At 36.4% G+C, this 24572-nt stretch overlaps 1 protein-coding gene across 1 annotated transcript; it reads left to right on the top strand.

Annotated features, from left to right (window-relative positions):
* Window positions 1-999: 999 nt before the first annotated feature.
* Window positions 1000-16395, top strand: LOC132140156 (membrane-spanning 4-domains subfamily A member 12-like). Its single transcript, XM_059548967.1, has 6 exons — window positions 1000-1167; window positions 1413-1529; window positions 1617-1673; window positions 4881-4994; window positions 6155-6292; window positions 16384-16395. The coding sequence occupies exons 1-6, from the start codon at window positions 1000-1002 to the stop codon at window positions 16393-16395; spliced, it is 606 nt and encodes a 201-aa protein (XP_059404950.1).
* Window positions 16396-24572: the final 8177 nt, after the last annotated feature.

The following is a 24572-nucleotide window of genomic DNA, read 5'->3' as shown; positions in this document are numbered from 1 at the left end:
CAAGAAACACTGAGTCACAGTAAGGAGATCATACAGTACAAAAGATGGGAATTAATATCTCAAATTATTGCTCCTGATTTTTTTATTATTATTATTATTTTGTATCAATTATAGTGATTAGGCAAGAATACTTATGCAAGTTTTTTACTTAAATATCAGGTGATATTTCAGTTTGTTGAGTTTTGATCATTTAATGTGAAGTTGGTTCCTTCGGGATTTGATTAAGAAGTAATTTAAGGCCTTGCTCCATCATTTACTGATACATGAGTGCCCTACTACATGATTATTGGGTATGTTTGAACATATAATCATACATATTTTTTGTCCTCAAAGGGCCATAATTTATGCTGCCTTGTAGTCTTTATCTATATGTAAAGCCCTTTGAATTTAATAAGGTAGGACATCAACATAATCCTTAAAATATGATGCAAGCTCATATGACATGCTCCTCCTTAGCGGTTCTTCACAGTCGACACACACACACAGTTAGAAGAGCGTCAGACATCAGACATCAGACAACCAAATACATCAGACAACCACATCAACACAACTCAGTTCATTTCAGGTGAAAAATCAACTGCTCAGGTAACACTTATTCCAATTATAAAGTATATCTTTAAATACTGTACACACTTTGATATACATCAGTTACAAATAACTATCATCTTTTGACTTTTTGTGATCTTTCATACCAGCAATTGTTTTAGTGTAATTTGTTGCTCATCTAAGTTGTTTTGTGGCTAAGGTTTGTGTTTTTTTTCTCTCCTTTGGATCCTTGTTAAAACTTCTCTATGCTTTTATCTTAAGTGTTTAATCAAGGTATTATATGAGTATACATTACAGTGATAACCTTTTTAGATGTGCATTTTCTATCATCATCATTCTTCAAATAATTATTCAGATGAAAGAAACCCATACAGAGTGTAGAGAGTAGACAATGACAGAATAACATTTTTTGGTGCACTCTCCTTTTAATTGCAGGTGAAAACTTTGCCAAAAATGGAAAGCAGCAAGTTAATGTCAACTGGCAAAGCTACTGTAATCATCCAAGTAAATCCACAGGTGAAACAAAATAATGTTATTTGTGATGACGAACAGCAGGCCAGAGTAGCATATCACAATACTGCTCTTAAGGGATTTTTCAAAGCACATCCAAAGACACTAGGGGTAATGATGACTTATAATTATTAAGATTTTGGGAATATTTTAGTGTCATATTGTCTTGTGTCATAAAATGAACAGAAAATAAAACTGTGTTATCATATGCCCTGAAGTGAATATATGTGTGTCATTCTGATTGCTTTAAGACTGTAGTGCATAAAACATTACTGTATATTTTCCTTTAAACATTATGCCATTATGGAAAAAGATAATAAATAAATAAATATTTAACCCATATCTGCCCTGTCTAGACTCTCCAGATTATAATTGGAGTGGCGATTTTCTTGTTTGGTATTGTAATCACCATTATCACCTTTGAAATGCCAGTTGTTATTTTTAGTGGCATCACCTACTGGGGATCCCTTATTGTAAGTTTCTTTTTCATGGCTTTGCTACGTAGCTTCTTATTCTAATTCCCAGAATGAATTTTAACATGTCCTGTGTGTCTTTCTCAGTACATCAGTGCTGGCTCTCTGTCTGTTGCCGCGCAGAATAAACTTAATCTCTGTGTGGTATGTATATATAATGTGCTGAAAAGTAGGGTATACAGTGGGTCTATGGGGTAAAAGGACTTTGTGATTGTATTCTCAAACTCTTAGAAACCAAATAGCAACAAAATCAACACAATTTTCCAATATATAGTTTTTGCTGTCTTAATAATTTCATATTTTTTAATTAAAACTATAGCAGGTAGTATGAGAATTATATATATATATATATATATATATATATATATATATATATATTTCACTCGCTCATTCTGGTTAGTGTTTACATTCCACCTCAAGCGCATGTGAGCTCAGCTTTACAGAAACTCGCTGATCAGATCACAGACACAGAACAACAACACCCGGACTCTGTTTTAATCATTCTTGGGGACTTTAATAAAGCCAATCTCTCCCGTGAACTGCCAAAATACAGACAGCATGTTACCTGTCCCACCAGAGACAGTAATATACTGGATCACTGTTACACCACAATAAAGGATGCATATCACTCTGTTCCACGAGCAGCTTTGGGACGTTCTGATCACTGTCTGGTTCATCTTATACCGACCTACAAGCAGAAACTTAAATCTGCTAAACCTGTAGTAAAGACTGTGAAGAGATGGACCAGCGAAACAGAGCAGGATTTACAATCTTGTTTTGACATCACAGACTGGAGCGTTTTTGAAGCTGCTACCACCGATCTGGACGAACTCACAGAGACTGTAACATCCTATATTAGTTTCTGTGAGGATATATGCATTCCTACCAGGACTTATTTAACATTCAACAATGATAAGCCATGGTTTACAGTAAAACTCAGACACCTTCGTCAGGCCAAAGAGGATGCCTACAGAAATGGGGACAGGGTCTTGTACAATCAGGCCAGGAACACACTGAACAAAGAGATTAGAGCGGCTAAAAAGACCTATGCTAAAAAGTTGGAAGACCAGTTTACTTCCAACGACTCTACTTCAGTTTGGAGAGGACTGAGAGCCATCACAAACTACAAGACACCATCCCCTTGCACTGAGGCTAATCAACGACTTGCTAACGACCTGAATGAGTTTTATTGTAGATTTGAAACCCCCAACACCCACTCTGACCATCTCCCTACACAACCATTAACACCTCCTGCAATCCCCCTCTCCATACCTCCTGCTCTTCAAATCTGTGAAGATGATGTGCGCCAGGTCTTCAAGAAAAACAAAAGAAGAAAAGCACCAGGCCCAGATGGCGTTACACCAGCCTGTCTGAAAATCTGTGCTGACCAGCTGGCCCCCATCTTTTCACAGATCTTCAACAGATCTCTGGAGTTGTGTGAAGTGCCTTCCTGCTTCAAACGCTCCACCATAATCCCCATTCCAAAGAAACCCAAGATAACAGGACTTAACGACTACAGACCTGTGGCTCTAACGTCTGTCGTCATGAAGTCGTTTGAAAAACTGGTTCTGGCTTATCTGAAGGACATCACTGGACCCTTACTGGACCCCCTGCAGTTTGCGTACCGAGCAAACAGGTCCGTGGATGATGCAATCAACATGGCATTGCACTTCATCCTGCAACATCTGGACAAAACAGGGACTTATGTGAGGATCCTGTTTGTGGACTTTAGTTCGGCTTTCAACACCATCATCCCAACAACCCTCCAGACCAAACTGACCCAGCTCTCTGTTCCTAGCTCTATCTGTCAGTGGATCACCAGCTTTCTGACAGATAGGCAACAGTTAGTGAGACTGGGGAAATTCATGTCAAACAGCTGCTCCACCAACACTGGTGCCCCTCAGGGATGTGTTCTCTCCCCTCTGCTTTTCTCCCTGTACACCAACGACTGCACCTCTAAAGACCCCTCTGTCAAGCTCCTGAAGTTTGCAGACGACACTACAGTCATCGGCCTCATCCAGGACGGTGACAAGTCTACTTACAGACAGGAGGTTGAGCAGCTGGCTGTCTGGTGCAGTCTTAACAACCTGGAGCTGAACACACTCAAAACAGTGGAGATGACTGTGGACTTTAGGAGAAACCCCCCTGCACTTTCCCCACTCACCATCATGAACAGCACTGTGGCTGCAGTGGAGTCATTCAAATTCCTGGGAACCACCATCTCTCAGGACCTGAAGTGGGACAATCACATTGGCTCCATTGTGAAAAAAGCACAACAAAGGTTGTACTTCCTTCGCCAGCTGAGGAAGTTTAACCTGCCACAGGAGCTGCTGAAACAGTTCTACTCAGCCGTCATTGAGTCAGTCCTGTGTACTTCAATTACTGTCTGGTTTGGTTCAGCTACAAAATCAGATATCAGAAGACTACAGAGAACTGTTCGGACTGCTGAAAGGATTATTGGTGCTCCCCTGCCCACCCTCCAAGAACTGTACACATCCAGAGTGAGGAAAAGGACTCAGAAAATCACTCTGGATCCCTCACATCCAAGTCACCCCATCTTTGAACTTTTGCCATCTGGCCGGCGCCTCAGAGCCGCAAATACAAGAACAGCAAGGCACAAGAATAGTTTCTTCCCCCAGGCAATCTACCTCATGAACAGTTAAATGTTTCCCACTTAAACGTATGCTTATGCAAAAATGTGCAATATCCTTATATTTATTTGTTACCCCTCCATCCTAGAACATTCCTGCATCTCACTCAATCCTATTCCATTATCATTTATAGCACAATTGTTTATACACTTATTTATTTGCCAATTTGTAAATCTCCTGTAAATTTTTTTTTTTTTTTTTTTTTTTTTGTCTGTGTGTTGTTGTCTCTGTTTACTGGAAGCTTATGTCACTAAAACAAATTCCTTGTATGCGCAAGCATACTTGGCAATAAAGCTCTTTCTGATTCTGATTCTGATATATATATTAAAGAAAAAAAATTTTTTTTTGATCAACGTATATTTTCAAGATTCAAGATGGGTTTTTTTTCGTCACATACACAATTATATATAGCATATATAACCAGCAGTGAAATGTGAGTGTGTATATTTTGGGATGAGCAATAAAAAACAAGCAAACAAACAAAAATACCCTAGTAAATTTGCATAAACAGAATAACATGCAACCACAGAACTTTCCATGATGAACTCTCTTTTACCACAGTAGCCTGAGACACGAATCACACGATACCCTTTTTACCACTAAAAGGATGTGGACTAAAAGAACATCTTATTCATTTTCACTTTTCAAGCCATTTTACATGTGTACACCATTATTATAACATCAATCTTTCTTCCTGTAGGTGAAAGCCTCTCTTGGAATGAATGTGATCAGTTCCATAACTGCAGCGATTGCCATTACTCTGATGAGCATGGATATACTTATCATTTCAACATTGTACAGAAGTCCTAATAAGGCAAGCCTACTAAATGTACAATTTGCAATACTATATTACAGTGGTGTAGCCAGAATTTAGATTTTTGGGCGTGCCTGGACAAAAGTGAGCAGGCACTAGGCTAACTAACGTGGCTTAGCGCAAATCCGTGGCCAATATTTTAAATGTTTGTTTTAAACCAGGAAGGTGAGCCAGTGGATATCACACAATCAATGTGCAAACTTTGAGCAAGAGTTAGGCCTATGTGGTGAACCTCAGTCTCAGTTGATAAAAAAAAAATAAAAAATCCTGAGAGTAAAAACTGATGGCGCATAAGGTATCTGACGATGCATTACGGCAAATATTCTTTGAGAAATTACGAGAGACAAATCTACTTCATATTCTGAATAGTAGCCTTTATTGCTAAATGTTTTAATTTACTCCCTTAATATTTCTTTAGTGGCCAGAACATAGGCTAGTGTGACATTTTTTGAAAATAAATAAATAAAGAGAGAAGAAAGTTAGGCTAGGCTATTTCGATTGGCTACATTATAAAACAGGGGTTATGGGCAGTTGCAGAAGCAACAGCAGTCAGTTGTATGAGTAAGACTATAATACATGCTAAACTTAAGTCTGACCGTCTTTCTCGGTTTGAGGAGGGGGAACAGGGAAGTCTGTGGGTATAAAAGATGAGGGTAATTTAATAATAAACATAATTTAATAATAATAATATGCCTAATAGGCTAAATAGAAGAATGGAACAGGCCTATGTTAATAACATGTCAATCAAACTCATCAAGAATTATGCAAAAACACATTTTATTTATTTTAGTTGTTTGAGATGTTATAATAGTCAGGACCATTATCTGCCTTAATAATTAATATGATGTTTAATTTTGTTTTTAGTTTTAATTGCTGTTTTATTTGGCTAAATTAATAGTTCAGTCTAAAATGACAACCGTGTCATTATTTACTTATTTTACTAATAAAGATAAAGGTACTAATAAAGATAAAGCAGATAAAGTATCAAAATAATACTAATAATACTAATAATCTGTTTTGTGCACTAGATATGTTCCAAGAGTTTTAAGCCATATGATGCCTCCTAATAATCTAATAATATTAAGAAATTAACTGGAGATATTATTCGTTAAACTGTTTTCATATGGGCATGTTGAATTTCCTTTTTTTTTTTTTTTTAGAACTTTAATATGGTGATCATTGGAATGTTGCTGGTGTTGTCCATCCTTCAGTTGATCATCTCCATCTTTATCTCAGGATTTGCCTGCAAAGCCACATGCAACACTGACTCTACAGTGGTCAATGTGGCACTATACCAGGTAAATTATTTTTATTAGTGTAACGGTGATGTAATTACAATAATTATTTAATTAAAGGCAGTAGGATTTATCCATGCATGTATTTTAATTTACAGTACATTAACCAAGCCACAACCCCAATGCAGCTCTATGAAAAGGAATTATAAAGTGACCAAAATATGCTCCAATGTAAACTGTATTCTATATGAAAGTGAGTGAAGTGAAAGTGAAGTGACATTCAGCCAAGTATGGTGACCCATACTCAGAATTTGTGCTCTGCATTTAACCCATCCGAAGTGCACACACACAGAGCAGTGAACACACACACACACTGTGAACACACACCCGGAGCAGTGGGCAGCCATTTATGCTGCGGCGCCCGGGGAGCAGTTGGGGGTTCGATGCCTTGCTCAAGGGCACCTAAGTCGTGGTATTGACGGTGGAGAGAGAACTGTACATGCACTCCCCCCAACCTCAATTCCTGCCAGCCCGGGACTCGAACTCACAACCCTTCGATTGTGAGTCCGATTCACTAACCACTAGGCCACGACTTCATATAGTAATAATAATATCATATGTCGACTACTATAAAATAATATTCTTCAATAGTTTAGTTGAATTTACAGTGAACTATCTTTAAACTTGTATTGTTGAAATGTAGTTAAGCTACATATAACATAACTTATTTACTCCTTATTATCCAACACAGATTATGTCAAAGCATCTTTACAGTGTCAAACAGGAAAATAGTTTCTCAAAACATGCAAGAGGACAATAGAAAAGTCTTTTTTTCAGTTAAGGTCAAGCTCTCTACAAATAGTGTCTGTGCAATCAGTCAAGCATCTATTACCCCCCCCCCCCCCCCCCCCCAATGTTGTTAATAATAATAAAATTAAAAATGAAAATGAGTCTGAATCTCTTGTTTACTAACATATTTTATCTATTACTTTTCAGGGATACTGAGTCACAATGAGATCCTACTGTCCAAAAGTTGCAAGGAACTAATAACTCATATTGTTGCTTCTGATAACTCAAGCCAGTTTTTTATTTTTATTTTTTATCCTCCTCCTCCTCATCATCATCATAATTATTCTATTCTGTTCTATTTTCTGATATTATTCATTTAGGAGTCACAGTCATGTTGTTTGTGGTCAAAACAGACTGGAAACCATATAGCTGTATAAATTAATGTACTATATTTCATTTCAGTGATGTTTTTTTATTTATTTGTTGGTATTTTGAAGGGATTTCATGTTACTAAACAATATTCACAATTGATTTTTTTGTTTGTTTTGTTTTCAATTCATCCAGGCCTACTGGTTAGAGATTCTGACTTGTAATCCTAAGGTTGCAAGTTCAAGTCTCAGGCCGGCAGGAATTGTAGGTGGGAAGAATGAATGTACAGCACTCTCTCCACCCACAAACTCATAACACTAGTGCAGAGCAGAGGTGGGTAGAGTACCCAAAAACTGTACTCAAGTAAAAGTAAAAGTACTTATAGCAATATTTACTCAAGTAAAAGTAAAAGTACTAGTCTGAATAGTTACTTGAGTAAGAGTAAAAAAAGTATCAGATAAAAAATCTACTCAAGTAGTTACAGTAGTTACTAGTTACTTTGGGTCATATATACTGAGCCTATTTTTATTTAGATATATAGATAAAATGTATGTAATGTATGTGTGTGTGTGTGTATAAATATATATATTTCATCAGCCTTTACTCAAGTCTTCAATGTCACATAATCCTTCAGAAATCATTCCAATATGTTGATTTACTATCAATGATGTTCTTTTTATCATAATCCTAAACGAAATGTCACAGGTTCCAAAAAAATATTAAGCAGCAAAACTGTTTCCAGCACTGGTAATAAATCAATATATTAGATCATAAGGATCATAACTCTGAAAAGTTGAGTAACAGCTGATGAAAATTCGGATTTGCATCAAGAAATAAATTATATTTTAAAGTATGTATTATATATGTATAAATAACCTCTGACACAGAGAAGAGAGAAAACTCCTCACATGACCGTTAAGTTACAGAACATCTGTCTGTTTACTTAAGTAACAGATATACTGTAGGTTGCATGCCATAACATATTTTTAATACGACTGACTTTATATTAAATGTGAATTTAACATTGAAAGTCACTGTGATATAAAAACTGCTACTAATCTTTCATTGTTCATAAAGAGAGCAAATTACATTTACATTATCAAAAATCTGCACTTTGTTGTTTCTGACAAGAGAATTTGCCAGAAAGAGGTATTCAGTCAGTGAGCGAGTGAAGGAAGAACTGAAATTTTAGCGATGACTCATCTGAACACCTCTGATTGGCCATTGCATTCATAAGCTCAACAGAATCGTGTGTGATTGGTTATAATGAGCAGTGCTGTGAAAACATATCTATCGCTGGCTCAGCGCCAGCAAGCGAACACAGATCTGAATTTAGCAGCTGATAATATGACTCGCTGAACGTTCTCACGCTGGTGTGATTGTATTAATATTATTAAAATATTAATCGGCTATTTTTTGTCTTTTGGAAGCTGCATTCAACTTGGTTCCCTTCTGTTATAAGTCACACGTACAACAAACTAATGTCACAGGTATCGTGTACTGTAATCGAATGTAGCCCAAGTTATTAACTGTTGAACAGTAGACAGCACACGCGGTGTTCATTTAATAAAGATCTTCATCGCTAGCAAATAGCCTTTGCAGATTTGCTTTCAATTCAATGCAGTTCCATAGCCATGTTTTCAATGCTGCTGATGTTAAACGTTACAACTCTGAGTGAACCACTTCAGAGTCAACGCACGCGGCAGGAAACTGAACGAATCATTCAAACTGATTCATGAACCAATTCACTCGTTTGCCAACTGGTTTGATCAAGCCTTTGAACAGAGTTGACTCAAAAGAATGAATCATTCGCGAATGAGAATCGCTCATTGCCCAGAGAAAAATAGACGGCGCGTTTGGAATAAACTGAAGCATTTATAACATTTATTGCATTAAGATAAAGTAACGAGAGCGTCGCCCACAGTAACAAAGTAAAAGTACAGTTTTTTTCCAAAAAATGTACTCAAGTAAGAGTAAAAGTACCCATCTTTAAATATACTCAAAAAAGTATTAGTTACCCAAGAATTTACTCAAGTAAATGTAACGCTGCATTGCAATAGTCCAGCCTGGACAGAACAAGAGCTTGAACAATATGGAGCCAAAAGAGTCTCAATAAAGATAAATGCACACACTACATTCACATATGCACACACAGGATTCATACATGCACACACATGATTCATAAATACAAACACAAATGCGCACAAAATTTACAAATGCACACACAAAATTTAAAAAGCACAGAAGATTCACAAATGCATACAAAATTCAGAAATGCACACAAAATTCAGAAATACACACACAATTCAGAAATGCAAACAACATTTACAAATGCACTCAAGATTCACAAATGCACAGGACAAGATTCAGAAATGTATTTCTGATGCACACACACATATATCTTGATTTACAAACTGCTTGCGGTCTGTGAACTTCACTGCATTCAAGTGTGAATTTTGAGACTCCCCTGACTTGGCTCGACACACAAATGCCTTTTTTTAAACAGGGAATGATCTGCAACCAATCAGATATCTCCCTTCTTTTAGCCAATCACAAGAACGCACTCCACGTGGGGGATTGTTTACTTATAAGCCAATCACATGAACGCGTTCACACAGCGCGATATGCCTGTGGGGCATATTATAGCCTACTTATTTATGAAATTGTATGGAAATACAGATGTTTAGATTACAATTCAGGTTTATTTTTTATTATTTTTTACAAAATATAAATTTAAAAATGTCTCAGTACATATAGCCCAGTGACTGCAGAAAAAAAAGTTAACCATGGATTCATAAATTTGCAATAGGCAATTATTTCATTTTATTGAAAGTAAAAAAAAAAGTACCCCTTTTTGAATATTTAAATATATCTAAATATTCTTTTGGATGCAATATAGAAGTCACTTTAATTATAATATTCGGTCCCTACATGAAGAGAGAGTCAGTGGTCCGCTGCGAGAGGAAAAGTGACTCTACGACTGCGAAAAGTGGGTCTACGGCTGCGTGAGGAAAGTGAGTCGTTCGCAGAGGAAAGTGAGTTGATCGCTGCATGAGGAAAGTGAATCATTCGCAGAGGAAAGTGAGTCGTTCGCTGCGTGACTCGTGAGGAAAGTGAATCGTTCGCTGCGAGAGGGAAGTGAGTCGTTCGCTGCGAGAGGAAAGTGAGTCGTTCGCTGCATGACTCGTGAGGAAAGTGAATCGTTCGCTGCGTGAGGAAAGTGAGTCGTTCGCTGCGAGAGGAAAGTGACTCTCCGGCTGCGGAAAGTGAGTCTCCTGCTGTGCAAAGTGGGTGTCCGGCTGCGCAAAGTGGGTCGCCGGCTGCGTGAGGTAAGTGAGTCGTTCGCTGAGGAAAGTGAGTTGTTCGCTGCGTGAGGAAAGTGAATCGTTCCCTGAGGAAAGTGAGTCGTTCGCTGCATGAGGAAAGTGAGTTGTTCGCTGAGGAAAGTGAGTCGTTCGCTGATTGGCTTATAAGTAAACAATCCCCCACGTGGGGTGCATTCTTGTGATTGGCTAAAACAAGGGAGATATCTGATTGGTTGCAGATCATTGTTTAAAAAAAGGCATTTATGTGTCGAGCCAAGTCAGGGGAGTCTCAAAATTCACACACTAATGCAGTGAAGTTCACAGACCGCAAGCAGTTTGTAAATCAAGATATATGTGTGTGTGCATCAGAAATATATTTGTGAATCTTGTCCTGTGCATTTGTGAATCTTGAGCGCATTTGTAAATGTTATTTGCATTTCTGAATTGTGCCTGTATTTCTGAATTTTGTGTGCATTTCTGAATTTTGTATGTATTTGTGAATCTTCTGTGCTTTTTAAATTTTGTGCGCATTTGTGTATCCTGTGTGTGTATTTATTAATTATGTGTGTGCATGTATGAATCCTATGTGTGCATATGTGAATGTAGTGTGTGCATTTATCTTTATTGAGACTCTTTTGGCTCCATACAACAAGGAGTTGTGAAGCATGTTTCGAAAGAAAGGCTTGATCTTCTTGTGAATAAAGCAAATCTGCATGACCAGACAGTTTTAGCAATGTGGTCTGAAAAAGTCAGCTGATCATCAATCATAACTCCAAGGTTTCTGGCTGTTTTAGAAGGAATTATGGTTAATGTGCTGGATGGTGAAATTGTGATGTAATTATGGGTTTGCTGGAACCACAAGCAGTTCTGTCCTGGCAAGGTTGAGTTGAAGGTGATGGTCCTTCATCCAAGATATGTCTGTTAGACAAGCTGTGATGTGAGCAGCTATCTTCGGATCATCAGGATGGAATGAGAAGTAGAGTTGAGTGTTACCAGCATAGCAGTGATATGAAAAGCCATGTTTCTGAATGACAGAACCTAAACCTAAAGAGAAGTGGTCCAAGAACTGAGCCCTGAGGCACCCCAGTTGTTAGATGTTGCGACTTGGACACCTCACCTCTCCAAGATACTTTGAAGGACCTTTCTGATAGGTAAGACTCAAACCACTGGAGTGCGGTTCCTGAGATGCCATTTGCCAATAGTTGACAGGAGAGTTGACAGGAGGATCTGGTGGTTAACTGTGTCAAAAGCAGTGGACAGATCAAGCAAGATAAATATTGATGATTTGGAATCTGCTTTTGCCAGTCTTAGGACTTCAATGTCACAAATGCAGACACAAACAGAGAGATCCAGTAGCAGTGTTTTATTAGGGGAATCCAAAAATCCTAATCCAAACAGGCAAATGGTCAATATCAGAAGGGCAGTCCAAAAGAAAGAAAACATGAAAAACACTAGGGAACACGAAAAAGCTGGGTGACATAAACCAAGGACTCCATGAAACTGATAAAAAACAAACAGGGTACATATAGACAGGTGAAAACAATGAAATTGGGAACAGCTGAGTGCAATTAACAGGTGTGCAATTAACAGTGATGAATCGGACAAAGGCTTGTGGGAAATGAAGTGCCTGCAGTGGGGTGACTATATGGGGAAGTGAGAACACTAGTGGATACCCAGGGATACACAGACCAGACACTGTGACATTCAACAACTGAGAGCAAGGCAGTCTTGGTTGAATGTCCACTTCAGATTGATTGCTGTCAAGCAGGTTGTTATGTGAGAAAGGCAGAGACTTGGTTAAACACATCTCGTTCAAGTATTTTTGCAACGAAAGGAAGGGAAACTGGTCTTTAGTTCTCTAAGAGAGATGGGTTGAGGGTGGGTTTCTTAAGTAGTGGGGCTATATGAGCCTGTCTAAATGCTGATGGAAAACACTAATTTTAATCAAGTTGTGACTAGTGGGGCAGAAGCATTTGTGACTTAGCAATATGCACTTACCAGATCACTTACTATGCACTTATTTAGCATTGTTTAAGTCTGAGCAGGAGTCTAACTTTGAAGCTTCAGACGGACTTGTGAAAAATTGTGAATATTTTATAATTATTTTAAAATTGACCGGCAAAGTTTGGTTTTAACCCATATCAAACATAAATGAGCAAGCCCTTTGGGATTAAAAAAAAAATTACAGGCAAATATGAGTTGATCATGTTTGGAGCTAAACTATGCAGGATCATAAGATGTGAGTTGAGAACTATATGAAGAGTTTGGTTCTAAAATGCAATAAATATATTCTTTCTTTACCAAGAAAGTGGCAAGATGAAAACCACTATTTTCTGTTTCAAACTTTCAGACAGCATCTTTAGGTTATAATAACATTACAAATTTAAATCCAGGTTTTGATTTTAGGTTTTGAACATTTTAGACCCCCCCCCCAAATGCAATAAATCCATTACACTTTTTTTTTTTGCTGTATTAAAAAAAATAAACAAATAAATGGAATTAATAAAAACACTGACAAGCTAGGCAATATCGCGTTCATAATCAAATGTGATTCATCTAATGAAAGCGATATAGAGTAGCTTGTCAGTAGTGTGATCTATGTATTAAATGCATCTGAATAATTTCCACCTGAAAGCACGTGATGGAGATTTACTGGTAGTATTACTCACAGAACCAGTTTTAATGATGCGCAAGACAATCAAATTTGATTTATCGTGCAGCCCTTGTTTGTTGATCAGAGCACCACCATTACTGTCTATAGTGCGATAATAGTGCGCTGTGATTGGTTGTTAGTGCGTGGAATGGTGCGCTATGACTGGTAGAGCATTCTACAAAAAGGGAGACTCCCGTTTGTCGCAGTTTGGGAAAAAAGGGAGAAACCATGACCTAATAATAACCAATAACTATGCAAATATTGCATTGTGTGTGAAATTAAAAATGTAATTTTCAATACCGACCATATACAATACTGATTTTGGCAGAAACTATTTAAAAAATGTTTAAATGGCATTTATTGTGTTTTGGAACCAAACTCTTCTTACTGTAGGTTTGGATTTATTTGAACATGTAAATAAAATAAAAAAATACAAATAAAAATTTATATACATACAGGCATGTATACATATATAAAATTAAAATAACAGCCAAATTAATCATGTACTTCTCAGCACAATCTTTCCATATTATTGTAAATGATTCAAATGAGAAATTCTCATGTTCAAAAGGAGTAGGAAGAAGTTCATAACAAACTTTTCAGGTCCTACCCCATTTCTCTATTTTTATCCTTTAATTAAATACAAAACAATTTGATGCTTCACTTATATATACATCTTTACATACATCCTATATCTACCTACCTTCTGTTCACATAAACCTATACATAGATACAGATGCATACACACACATTCCCATTTTTTTCTTATTTCTTTTCCATTTATCTATAACAAACCAAATAATAACACCTCCATACTATACTTAACATGTAGACCAATGAACCTGTATACAATACTATCACCTCAAGTCCTTTTCGTATTCATTTAGTATATTCAGTTTAAATAGTCTTTTAAAATTACTTATTGTTGTACATGATTTCATCTCTTCACTGCAGTTGTTCCATACAATAACTCCTTTGGTTGTGATGCATTGACATTTAGAATTTGTTCTTATAGATTTCTTTTTAAATACAAATGTTCCTCTTAAGTGATGATTACTCTCTCTCATTTGAAACAACCCTTGAATACTGTACGATAGCTGCTGATTATTTATTTTATACATAATTTGGGCAGTTTTGAAGTCAACAATATCTCTGAATTTTAGTGCTTTTAATTTAATAAACAGTGGAGTAGTTGGTGCTCTATATGTGGTTTTATTTACAATTCTTAAGGCTCTCTTTTGAAGGATAAATATTGGTTCAGTGTTGGTTTTGTAAGTGTTTCCCCATACCTCCAAACAGTAAGTAATGTAAGGAAGTATGAAGGAACAATACAACATATACAATGTTTGCTGATTTAATAGGTAATTGATTTTATATAATATAGCAATTGATTTGGATATTTTAGCCTTAATATAATGTATATGTGGCTTCCAACATAATTTTTCATCAATTATTACTCCCAAGAATTTGTTCTTTTACTCTTTCTATTTCAATATCATTTATCCTAAGCTTTTTGTTAACAGTTGTAGCACGATTACCAAAAATTATAAATTTAGTTTTACTTAAGTTCAGTGTTAGTTTATTTGCATCAAACCAGCTCTTCATCTTTTGTAATTCATTTTCCACTGTATCCAAGAGTTGTTCCAGATTTTCTCCAGAACAGATTAAATTAGTATCATCAGCAAACAAAATGCTTTTCAGTGTTTTTGTTTTTGACACCTCCCATACATTATTAATATACAAGTTAAACAACAATGGTCCCAACACTGACCCCTGGGGGACCCCAAAAGTAATTTTCTTTGACTTTGAAATATGGTTTTGCAATTCAACATATTGTTGTCGATTATATAAGTAGCTTTTTAACCAAGAAAGTGCAGTCCCCCTAATTCCATATTTTTTTAATTTCATAATCAAGAAATTGTGGTCTACTGTATCAAATGCTTTCTTAAGATCCAAGAATATCCCTACTGCATATTCTTTTTGTTCTATTGCTGTTGTTATTTCTTCCACAAATTGAATAAGTGCATGAGAGGTTGTCCTATTAGTCCTGAAACCATATTGCTGATCACACAATATATTATGTTTAGAAATGAAGTTATCGAGCCTTTTGGAGAATATTTTTTCTAATATTTTTGAAAATTGAGAGAGCAGTGAAACAGGTCTGTAGTTTGAAAGTGTATGTTTTTCACCAGCCTTATATATTGGTATAACTTTTGCCATTTTCATTTTATCTGGAAAAACCCCCGTTTTCAAAGATTGATTACATACACGCGTTAAAGGTTTAACAACACAACCAATAATACTTTTTACCATAAACATGTCAATACCATTCCAGTCAGTTGACTTTTTACTATTAAATGTTTTAACTATCTCTATAATTTCATTTTCATCAGTTTCCTTAACAAACATAGATTCATTAATATTTACATTCTTGCTTATCACATCATTTATACTGCCAGTCTTTGCAAACCTCTCAGCTAAGCCTGGACCAACTCCAACAAAAAAATCATTAAATTCATTTGCAGCTAAGGTCATATCTGTAACTTCTATATTATCTTTAGTCAGAAAATAGTTAGTGTGTCCCATTTTGCCTTTTTTTTTCTTGATAATTTCATTCAGCACTCCAGGTATTTCTTATATTGCTTCTATTGTCCTCCAGTAGTTTACTATAATATTTCTTTTTATTGCTTCTCATAATTCTGGTTAGTTTGTTTTTGTATATCTTGTATTTATTTTCTGCTTCTTTTGTCCTCTTCTTTAAAAATTCATTATATAATAAATTTTTCTTCTTACATGCATTTAATATTCCATTAGTTATCCACGGTTTTTCATCAGATTTCAGTTTTACCTCTTTCTTTACTACAGGACAGTTTTTTTCATAAAGTGATATTACAACAGTCAAAAATGAATCATAAGCTTCATTCGCGTTATCTACATACACATTTCCCCAATCTTGTTTCATTAAATCCTCTTTGAATTTATTGAAATTTTCTCGGGTTCTGTGTCGGGTCATTGTGTATATTTTTTTGTCTTTCCAGGTCCTAGTGTAGCTATGTATGTTTGCAAAAACTGGCAAATGGTCACTGACGTCATTTATTATTAAACCACTTTCAATTTTATAGTCAAGGACATTGGTAAATATGTTATCAATTAATGTAGCACTTTTTATTGTAATTCTGGTTGGTCGAGTGATAGAGGGATACAAACCGATACTATACATCAAATTAAGGAACTCTGTAGTTTTGTTGTGTTCGTGTGGGTTGAGCAAATCAATATTGAAGTCTCCACAGATAAAAACCATTTTTTTATTATTGCTATTATTAAATATTTCTGTTATTTTCCCCTTAAACATGTCAATATTTGATCCCGGTTTCCTATAAATGCAGCTAATTAAAATGTTTTTTGATTTTTCCATTTCAATTTGTACTGTGATGCATTCCATGATTGTATCTAAAGCAAAAGACATTTTATTAACTATTTTACATTGATATCTTTGGTCAATATATAATGCAACCCCTCCACCTTTGGATTGTTTCCTATTGATGATAAACAGTGTGAGAAAGAGAAGAGAAAGTGAGAAAGTGAAGTGACATTCAATACATACCCAGACCCATACTCAGAATTTGTGCTCTGCATTTAACCCATCCAAAGTGCACACACACAGAGCAGTGAACACACACACACACTGTGAGCACACACCCGGAGCAGTGGGCAGCCATTTATGCTGCGGCGCCTGGGGAGCAGTTGGGGGTTCGATGCCTTGCTCAAGGGCACCTAAGTCGTGGTATTGAAGGTGGAGAGAGAACTGTACATGCACTCCCCCCAACCTCAATTCCTGCCAGCCCGGGACTCGAACTCACAACCTTTTGATTGGGAGTCCGACTCTCTAACCATTAGGCCACGACTTTCCCCAACTCTACGACTTTCCCCAACTGTATCCCTCAATCTCAACCAAATCATGATGTTCTTCTGTGAGCCAAGTTTCTGTTATTGCTATTGCTGTGAATTTATTTTCCACTTGTTTTAGGCATTGTTTGATTTTTGAAAGGTTTGCGATTAGGCTCCTACTATTAAAATGTATAACTGATATTGTGCCATCCATTTTAATGTATTTTTTAAACTGCTCAACTGTGTAGTATTCACACTGGCTGTGAGTATCAATATAAAAATTATTATCTGGGTCAATATCATTTTCAATATCTTGTGGTTTATGTTCTATATATTTGAAAGTTTCTAAGTTCAGTTGTTCATTTTTAACAGATAAGTTTCTGTCCGAGTTTATCATGGTCATTGTGTTTGATAAGTTCAGTTCAGTTTGTTTTCAGTTACCTTATGTAGGCCTCTGTTGCTCTCAATTCATTCCTTCTTCAAGCTTATCCAGCTCAGTGATATCCCTGATGACAATCACTTTCGCTGCCTCAGGTGTCGACCCATGTAGTTTGATGAATATTTTACAATTTCTTGCCCATGTTGCCTGGATCTTGTTTTGTTTTCTGAGTATTCGTGCTTTCCTGGCGATGTCAGCATTTTTCTTGGTGAGGTGATCGTTGATGTAAACTTCGGTGCCTTTTAATTTCCTTCCCTGTCTGAGGAGTGCTAACTTTGTTTTTCTGTTCGTGAACCGGATTATTACCAATGGAGTGGCTGTTTTGCTTTTGTTCGGCAGGGTATGACAAGCCTCAATGTCCCCGCTGTCAACATGGATGCCTTTGCTGTCCAAAAAGCAAATCACCTGTTGTTCCAGCGACTCCTTCTCCGCCTCGGAAGCTTCGCTCATTCCGGCAGCAGTGTGCCCAGCGACTGCAGCCACCCTAGCATAGCTCCGGTGTTTGGTTCTCAGACCGCTGATAACCACATCGTTAATTCTGGTGTATTGCTCGAGGTCAGCAACTTGAGTCTCCAGAATAGCGATCTTTCGGTCCTTCTCCAAGCTTTGCCTTTTTAGCGTTTGTATTTCCCCCATCAGATCAATTATTTTCTGTTGTGCTGCTACAGTTGACATCTCCGCCGACAAGAAGTCCAGAGATTTTTTGATCTCCTCCACCTCGTCGGGTAGGATTGGATTTTTCTTAGGCGGCATATTCCAGTTCTCTTTGCTGTTAGTTAGGTCAACTTTATGTTGACGTTATAGTAGCACTTTATGTTACAGTCCTGTTGCATATGTAAAATACTACTTGGTTATAGTAAATAAAATAACTGAGTAATAACTAGTACTAGCCCTGAACGTGAACCATAAACATAACCCTAATCAGGCCCCCTGCCCTTTGTCCAAAATTAACTAAAAGTGCCCCTCTTTTCAGCAGTTATCAAAAATAATAATATGTGGTCAAAATTGTGTGTACAAAAGAGTAAATATTGGCTCAAAATATGTTCATTTCTACTTATATCTGTCAGTCAGAGACATCACATTGCATTGTGTGCTACTTAAACAATCTTAAATTTAACTGATTGGACAATGTGATGTGGAACTGTATGAAAACTATATTCACTGTCTGTTTTCATTTTTTTTTCTTGGAATTGCTAAATTAGAAGTCATTATTTTTAAGGAATGTTTAATTTCCTCCTTACCTACTAACATACTGTTTACCATTGGTTAAATGAAGCCTAAGTGCCACCAACAGGCCTATTTTGTGAAGTGTATGCCATTCAAGTTCAAGAACACACAAAGGTCTATATTTTTATAAATATGCATATATAATTTTACAGTAATAATTGTTAAATAGGAAATACTTTTTAACATTTGAGCACCTGCCCCCAGGAGCTCTTTGCATGTTCTTGACCCTAAACCATGTAGTTACCTTATACTTTCTTAAGAACACTATAAGTAGAGGTACAGTAAGTGCACATACTGTAAAGTAAAGTGCAACCAACATTATACTGATTTATTAGTCTTTTGAGTCAGGTTACTACTAAATATAAAAATATATTTGTGAAAGCATTTAATAAAACTGGCTCACAAGCAAAACATGTATGCACACAGAAAAACACAACGCAGTATGTTTCTTCTAATAAGGTATAGTCCAATGTCCAGAAAAAAACTGTGACATTTTTGTGTTGATAACCAGATTAATGGTTGTTTATATATTTGTTTTTTTACAACATTTATACCAGAATTGACTAACTGCCCATGCTAACCAGCCAAACGAGTCAACCAACTACAACTAAATCAAGCATGCTCCATCAAAATAAAAAAAGATGTGCCCTGACTTTGAATAACGGATAATATCCTAGCAAGAAATTACTTTTATTTACTTTGTACATAGATCTGTCTAATCAAATGTGGAAAAACATGAATGAGAGTCTGCAGGTCAACAGAGCGTATTAAGAAAGCCAGGCTTATTTAGATTGATGTGTGACAGAGAACGAGAGAAGGCTTGTGTGGATACTAATGAACAAATAAACTATTAAACACTAAGTCATATTCTACATACTGTATCATATGATCTCATTTCATTAGTAACATCATGTACATGAACAGCATTTTTTAAATTAAGTCAATGAACAAGGCAAAAACATTTGTGTTATCTAAAATGTGCCATCTGGGGGACATAGCTCGAAGCCTGTGCTTTAATATGTCTCTCTCACACACACACACTCAGACACATACACGCACGCACGCACGCACGCACGCACGCACGCATGCACACACACACACACACACACACACACACACACACACACACACACACACACACAAACACACACACACACACACACACACACACACACACACACACACACACACACACAAACACAAACACAAACACACTTAATTACTTACTTACTTCATTAGTAAGTGTTTGTGTCCAGTTCATGAATTATCTAAATCAGCTAAATGGCTTTGACATGGTGTAGCATGTTCATGCTTATGTCTTAGGCTTGTAAAGTACCTTACCATTAATATAAAAGTGTATTACATAATTTTTAGAAGTCGTTAAACCCATGTCAGGGTGGATGATTAACAAGGGATATATGGTTCTATCGTCTAACCATCACAACATATCGTGTGAACATATTACTGACAATTTGATAATTGAATTAATAGTCTATATTTGACTGATAACTTAAACTGTTAAAATAAATGTTACTGGAATAATTTGAGGAATGTTTCTTTTGCATAGAACGTGTTGTCTTTCTTAACGCCGTAATGCAATTTCACGTGAAGTGGAAAATCGATTCCTGCTTTGGCTTTTTCTTGGCATGTTCATAAGAGTTCATGAGAGACGTAGCAATGTCCTATTTATGAAAATAGAAGCTTGAAAGCTTCTTTCTTTCTTTGTGACCTCTTGCTTAATCCTGTTTGTTGATATGCTCTCTTATTTAGCTCAAAATACCTGCTTTAATATAATTTCTAGTAACTCATTCGGTGTATCTGATGGATGGAACTATTTTCTTGGAACTATTTTCGTACAGTATATGGCCATGTTGAATGTTTTGCAGAGTTTTATTTTGTGGACTGTTGGAGTAATGCTGGTGTTCACCATTCCTCATTTCATCATCTCCAGCTTTATCTCGGGATTTGTCTGCAAAGCCACCAGCAACATCCATTCTACAGTGGTCAATGTGGCACTTAAATAATTTAATGGTGGTGAAGCTATAACCAGCAACAACCAAAGTAGAATCAAGTAGATTGTAAAAGAAAGATAAAATGACCTTCTGAATAACCTGATCACAGCATATAGCTTTATTGTAAACTACAGAATTCTCATACTTTTGGATAATTTAATTAGGCTAGGGTGGTGGGGTTCTCTCTTAATCATTTATCAAAAACATTACAGCCTATAAAAATGTGGTGTTTCAGGTGTGTGGCTCTTGCTAGGAGAATTAAAACTGATAATGATTCTGTCTCATTTTTAACATGTTTGTTATATTATTTTATGTATGACATGGATCAAAGATTGCAATGTACAGTATCTGTTAACCAGGATGGTATATATATCTTGCATTTGTCGTTTAGCCTGTGACCAAAAAAAGAAAAAAAAACCTAATGGACCCAGTATGCTGTGGTGGTCTGATTCAGGGGCAGACTGGCCATCGGGAGCACCGGGACATTTCCCGGTGGCCTGATGGCCATTCTGGCCTGCCGGCTGCCGCTGGTATGCAACTTAATTCACGGATTTATGAATATAGATTCAGGCGATCGCGGGTGAAAATGACACCATTACATGCCCAACACTACCTAATTGGAAGAGGCAGGCTTTATCTTAGAAAATCGTGCAAAAAATAGAGCGTAAGCGCAAAGGAGTAGCAGAGAGGGAACGTATAAAAAGAAAAAAAGTCCTGTCCACAGACGCAGCAAGTTGCTGCAAAATCCCAACCATGTTCGCCAGTAGGGAGCAGGTCGGTCAGAAATACATTTACATTATATTTACCAGTGGTGGGACGATTAATTGAAAAAAAACCCGAACCCTTCGGTTCTCCACACACGGTTCGGCACGCGCTGGGACCGCTGTTCAGCTTAAATCTGACAAAGCATCTGTAATATGGTTTACTATAAATAACACGTAAAACAAACGGGGTTCCGCTAGTATTTGTTTCTGTTGATGGATGAGCATTCTGGGTTCCCAGACATTACAACAACGATGCGAAAAAAAAAACGAAAAAAAAAACCATTCACTCTTGTTCAATACTGGATCAGTGCATTCTCTTAAAGTGACAGTCTTTAAATTAATCGAACAGCAACACAAAGAATCACTCACTGTTTTTGATTGAAAAATTTGTTAAATTTGTAACTTTAATAAGGGATAATCTTTAATTTATAGTCCAAAATGCAATGCTGTTTTACATTTGATTACTTTATTCAATTTCTGTACCTAAAACTAACTTTAGACCTCCCTAAAAACCGTGAAAGTCAGTTTATTTAATTTGTATCTTTACTCTATTGTATTTATTTGTGCTGTTGCTTGTAGTTAGAATATTCTTAATAATATGATAAAATATATATTTTTTGAAAGTATAGTTTTTCCATAAACATAGCACACACAACAGTAGCCTACTTGCACAAACTAGCACATTTTTTTAACATATGGGGATACAGTATTTCTTTAGTGCCAAATTTGACCAGAAATTTAGATTTTCCATTTCTAGCCTACAATATATAGCCTAGTCTACAATGTGTATTTATTTATTTTGAAGGTGATGAAGGAAGTAACAGTAGCACTAGTGCTGCTAGTGCTCCTTCTGGTGAACAAGAGGGGGTGGACAGTTCTGCTTTTGAGTCAGCGCAGGAACCTTCAAGTAAGATTTAAGCTATTAGCAAAACTAAACATGCTGGCTATACTCTAAGAAAAATATGTGGTTTTATGATTTATAAGATCATAAGTAGTAGGACTGTGATCATGGGGACATATATGGCTGCATAATTAATGTAGATTATTGAAAGTGCTTATTTCATATTGCAGAGAAACTCGATGTGCAGAGTGAGAGAGAAGGGGATTAAAGGAAAGATGATAGAGACGGTTAATGCCTTGATACTCCATTTGATTATTTTACCCATCCACAATATAAAGGTTTTGATTTAAGTATCACCCAATTCAAACAACTGAAAGAGCCAAAGAGTTTAGTAGTCTGGTGGACACATGAATTGGGTGGTGGTGACTGCAGCAACAGAGGTGGCCCTCTTCCCGGCCAAATTCCCGGCCTGATTTACTGTCCCAGTCCGCCACTGGTCTGATTGCTATTAGACTGTAACACATAAAACATCATTATACTGTAGCTTGTTTTTTGCGTGTGAAATACAAGAACACATAGCCAGTGAAAACAATCACAACCGTACAAGAGTGTCAGGAACCTGTCAGCTTGCCCCAAACACACAAGTACATCACCTGTTTTAATTAAAAAAAATTTTTTTTTGCTCCAATATTCAAGAAAATAAAAATTCAATCACCTTTTTTGGACCAGTATAAAAGAAAGAAAGAAAGAAAGAAGGGCCATTTAACTGAACACTGTATTCCACTGATGCATTTAAGTAGGATAAAAGTCAACCACAATACTTTCCATTGTAAACTCTTTTACCACAGTGGTATCAGGTTCATTAGAAAATTGAGAAAGGTCTTTTTTTTTTGTATGTTGTGTTACAGGAACTGAACAGAATAATAAAAAAAGGTATTGTGCATATTATAGCATTATTTGGAATGGCAATACTTATATTTCATGTTTGACATGGACCAAAGATTGCATTTGTTAACCGAGGTTAAATAAGTAGATTTTGGGGCCGGTTATACAAACATAGTTATTATGTTAAGATTGTTTCTTAAGAAATAGTCTGACTAACTACAGTAGCAATTATTCAAAGGGTAATCAATCCTATTTTTTGGATTCAAATTAGACCAATCTACATTTTCATGTAACTGGCTTGAAAAAGTTGTGTTTAAGGACAAAATTAGATGACTTAAGTGTGAGACTAGTCTAAGCATTCTATGCAACCACACGCTGGGAATGTACACTTAACTTTGGGATCAGTACATTCTTAACATGCAATAGGGGACCCAGCATATCTGGAATGTCTGGAGTCAGAAAGTAAATGTAACTGTCAGTTAAAACCAGGGTTCAAGAAATATTTCCTGTATGTGACAAGAAAACATGTTAATGGTTAGCATTTGTAGTCTCTGCACACCTTTCTCTGTATCTTCAAAGCCACCTGCCTCTATAGTGATGAATGTTTCACTAAACAAATGAAATGTTTTTGGTTGTGGTGTTGTGACAAATATAGCTAGTCAACTAGCTATATAACTAGCAACCTAAAAATCTGGAGTGCAAAAGTACTGTAGGCTATAATGCTAGTCTGCTCATTTCGGCAATCTCTCCACATGGTTGACTACAGCAAAGGTACAACTAGAAAAAAATGGAAAGGAAATATCAAACAACAATACCAAAGCCACAACCACAACTGCCTGGAACCAGTTTGCTGTTAAACTAGGGCATTTTACTTTAGTAGTATGAACTCTTTCTAAATAACACATCTTTATTTATTATTATATAAAATTATATATCTACATTATTACTATTCTTTTACAGAGCATATCACATTGCATTAAAGGTAGTAATTGTTGAATTATCACACAGGTTTGATATATTCGATCCAATAGCCTGACCCAATGTGGAAAAATTGCTTAGGGAAACAACTGAAACAAATATGTGCTCCTGTGCCTCTCATTAATTTCATATTTTGCATGGCGATGTATTTTAGATTTGAACTACTGTCTTCAGCTGATTATTGATTAATTGA

The sequence above is a fragment of the Carassius carassius genome, chromosome 5, assembly GCF_963082965.1.
Source record: "Carassius carassius chromosome 5, fCarCar2.1, whole genome shotgun sequence".
Taxonomy (NCBI): domain Eukaryota; kingdom Metazoa; phylum Chordata; class Actinopteri; order Cypriniformes; family Cyprinidae; genus Carassius; species Carassius carassius.
Note: the sequence above shows the minus strand (reverse complement) of the source record. Positions and strands in the feature narration are given on the sequence as shown.

Bases quoted from the DNA above. Each gene is read 5' to 3' on its own strand.
- LOC132140156 (XM_059548967.1), top strand. From the start codon at position 1,000: ATGGAAAGCAGCAAGTTAATGTCAACTGGCAAAGCTACTGTAATCATC. The intron at 1,530-1,616 runs GTAAGTTTCTTT...TGTCTTTCTCAG, and splicing joins CCTACTGGGGATCCCTTATT to TACATCAGTGCTGGCTCTCT. The intron at 4,995-6,154 runs GCAAGCCTACTA...TTTTTTTTTTAG, and splicing joins TGTACAGAAGTCCTAATAAG to AACTTTAATATGGTGATCAT.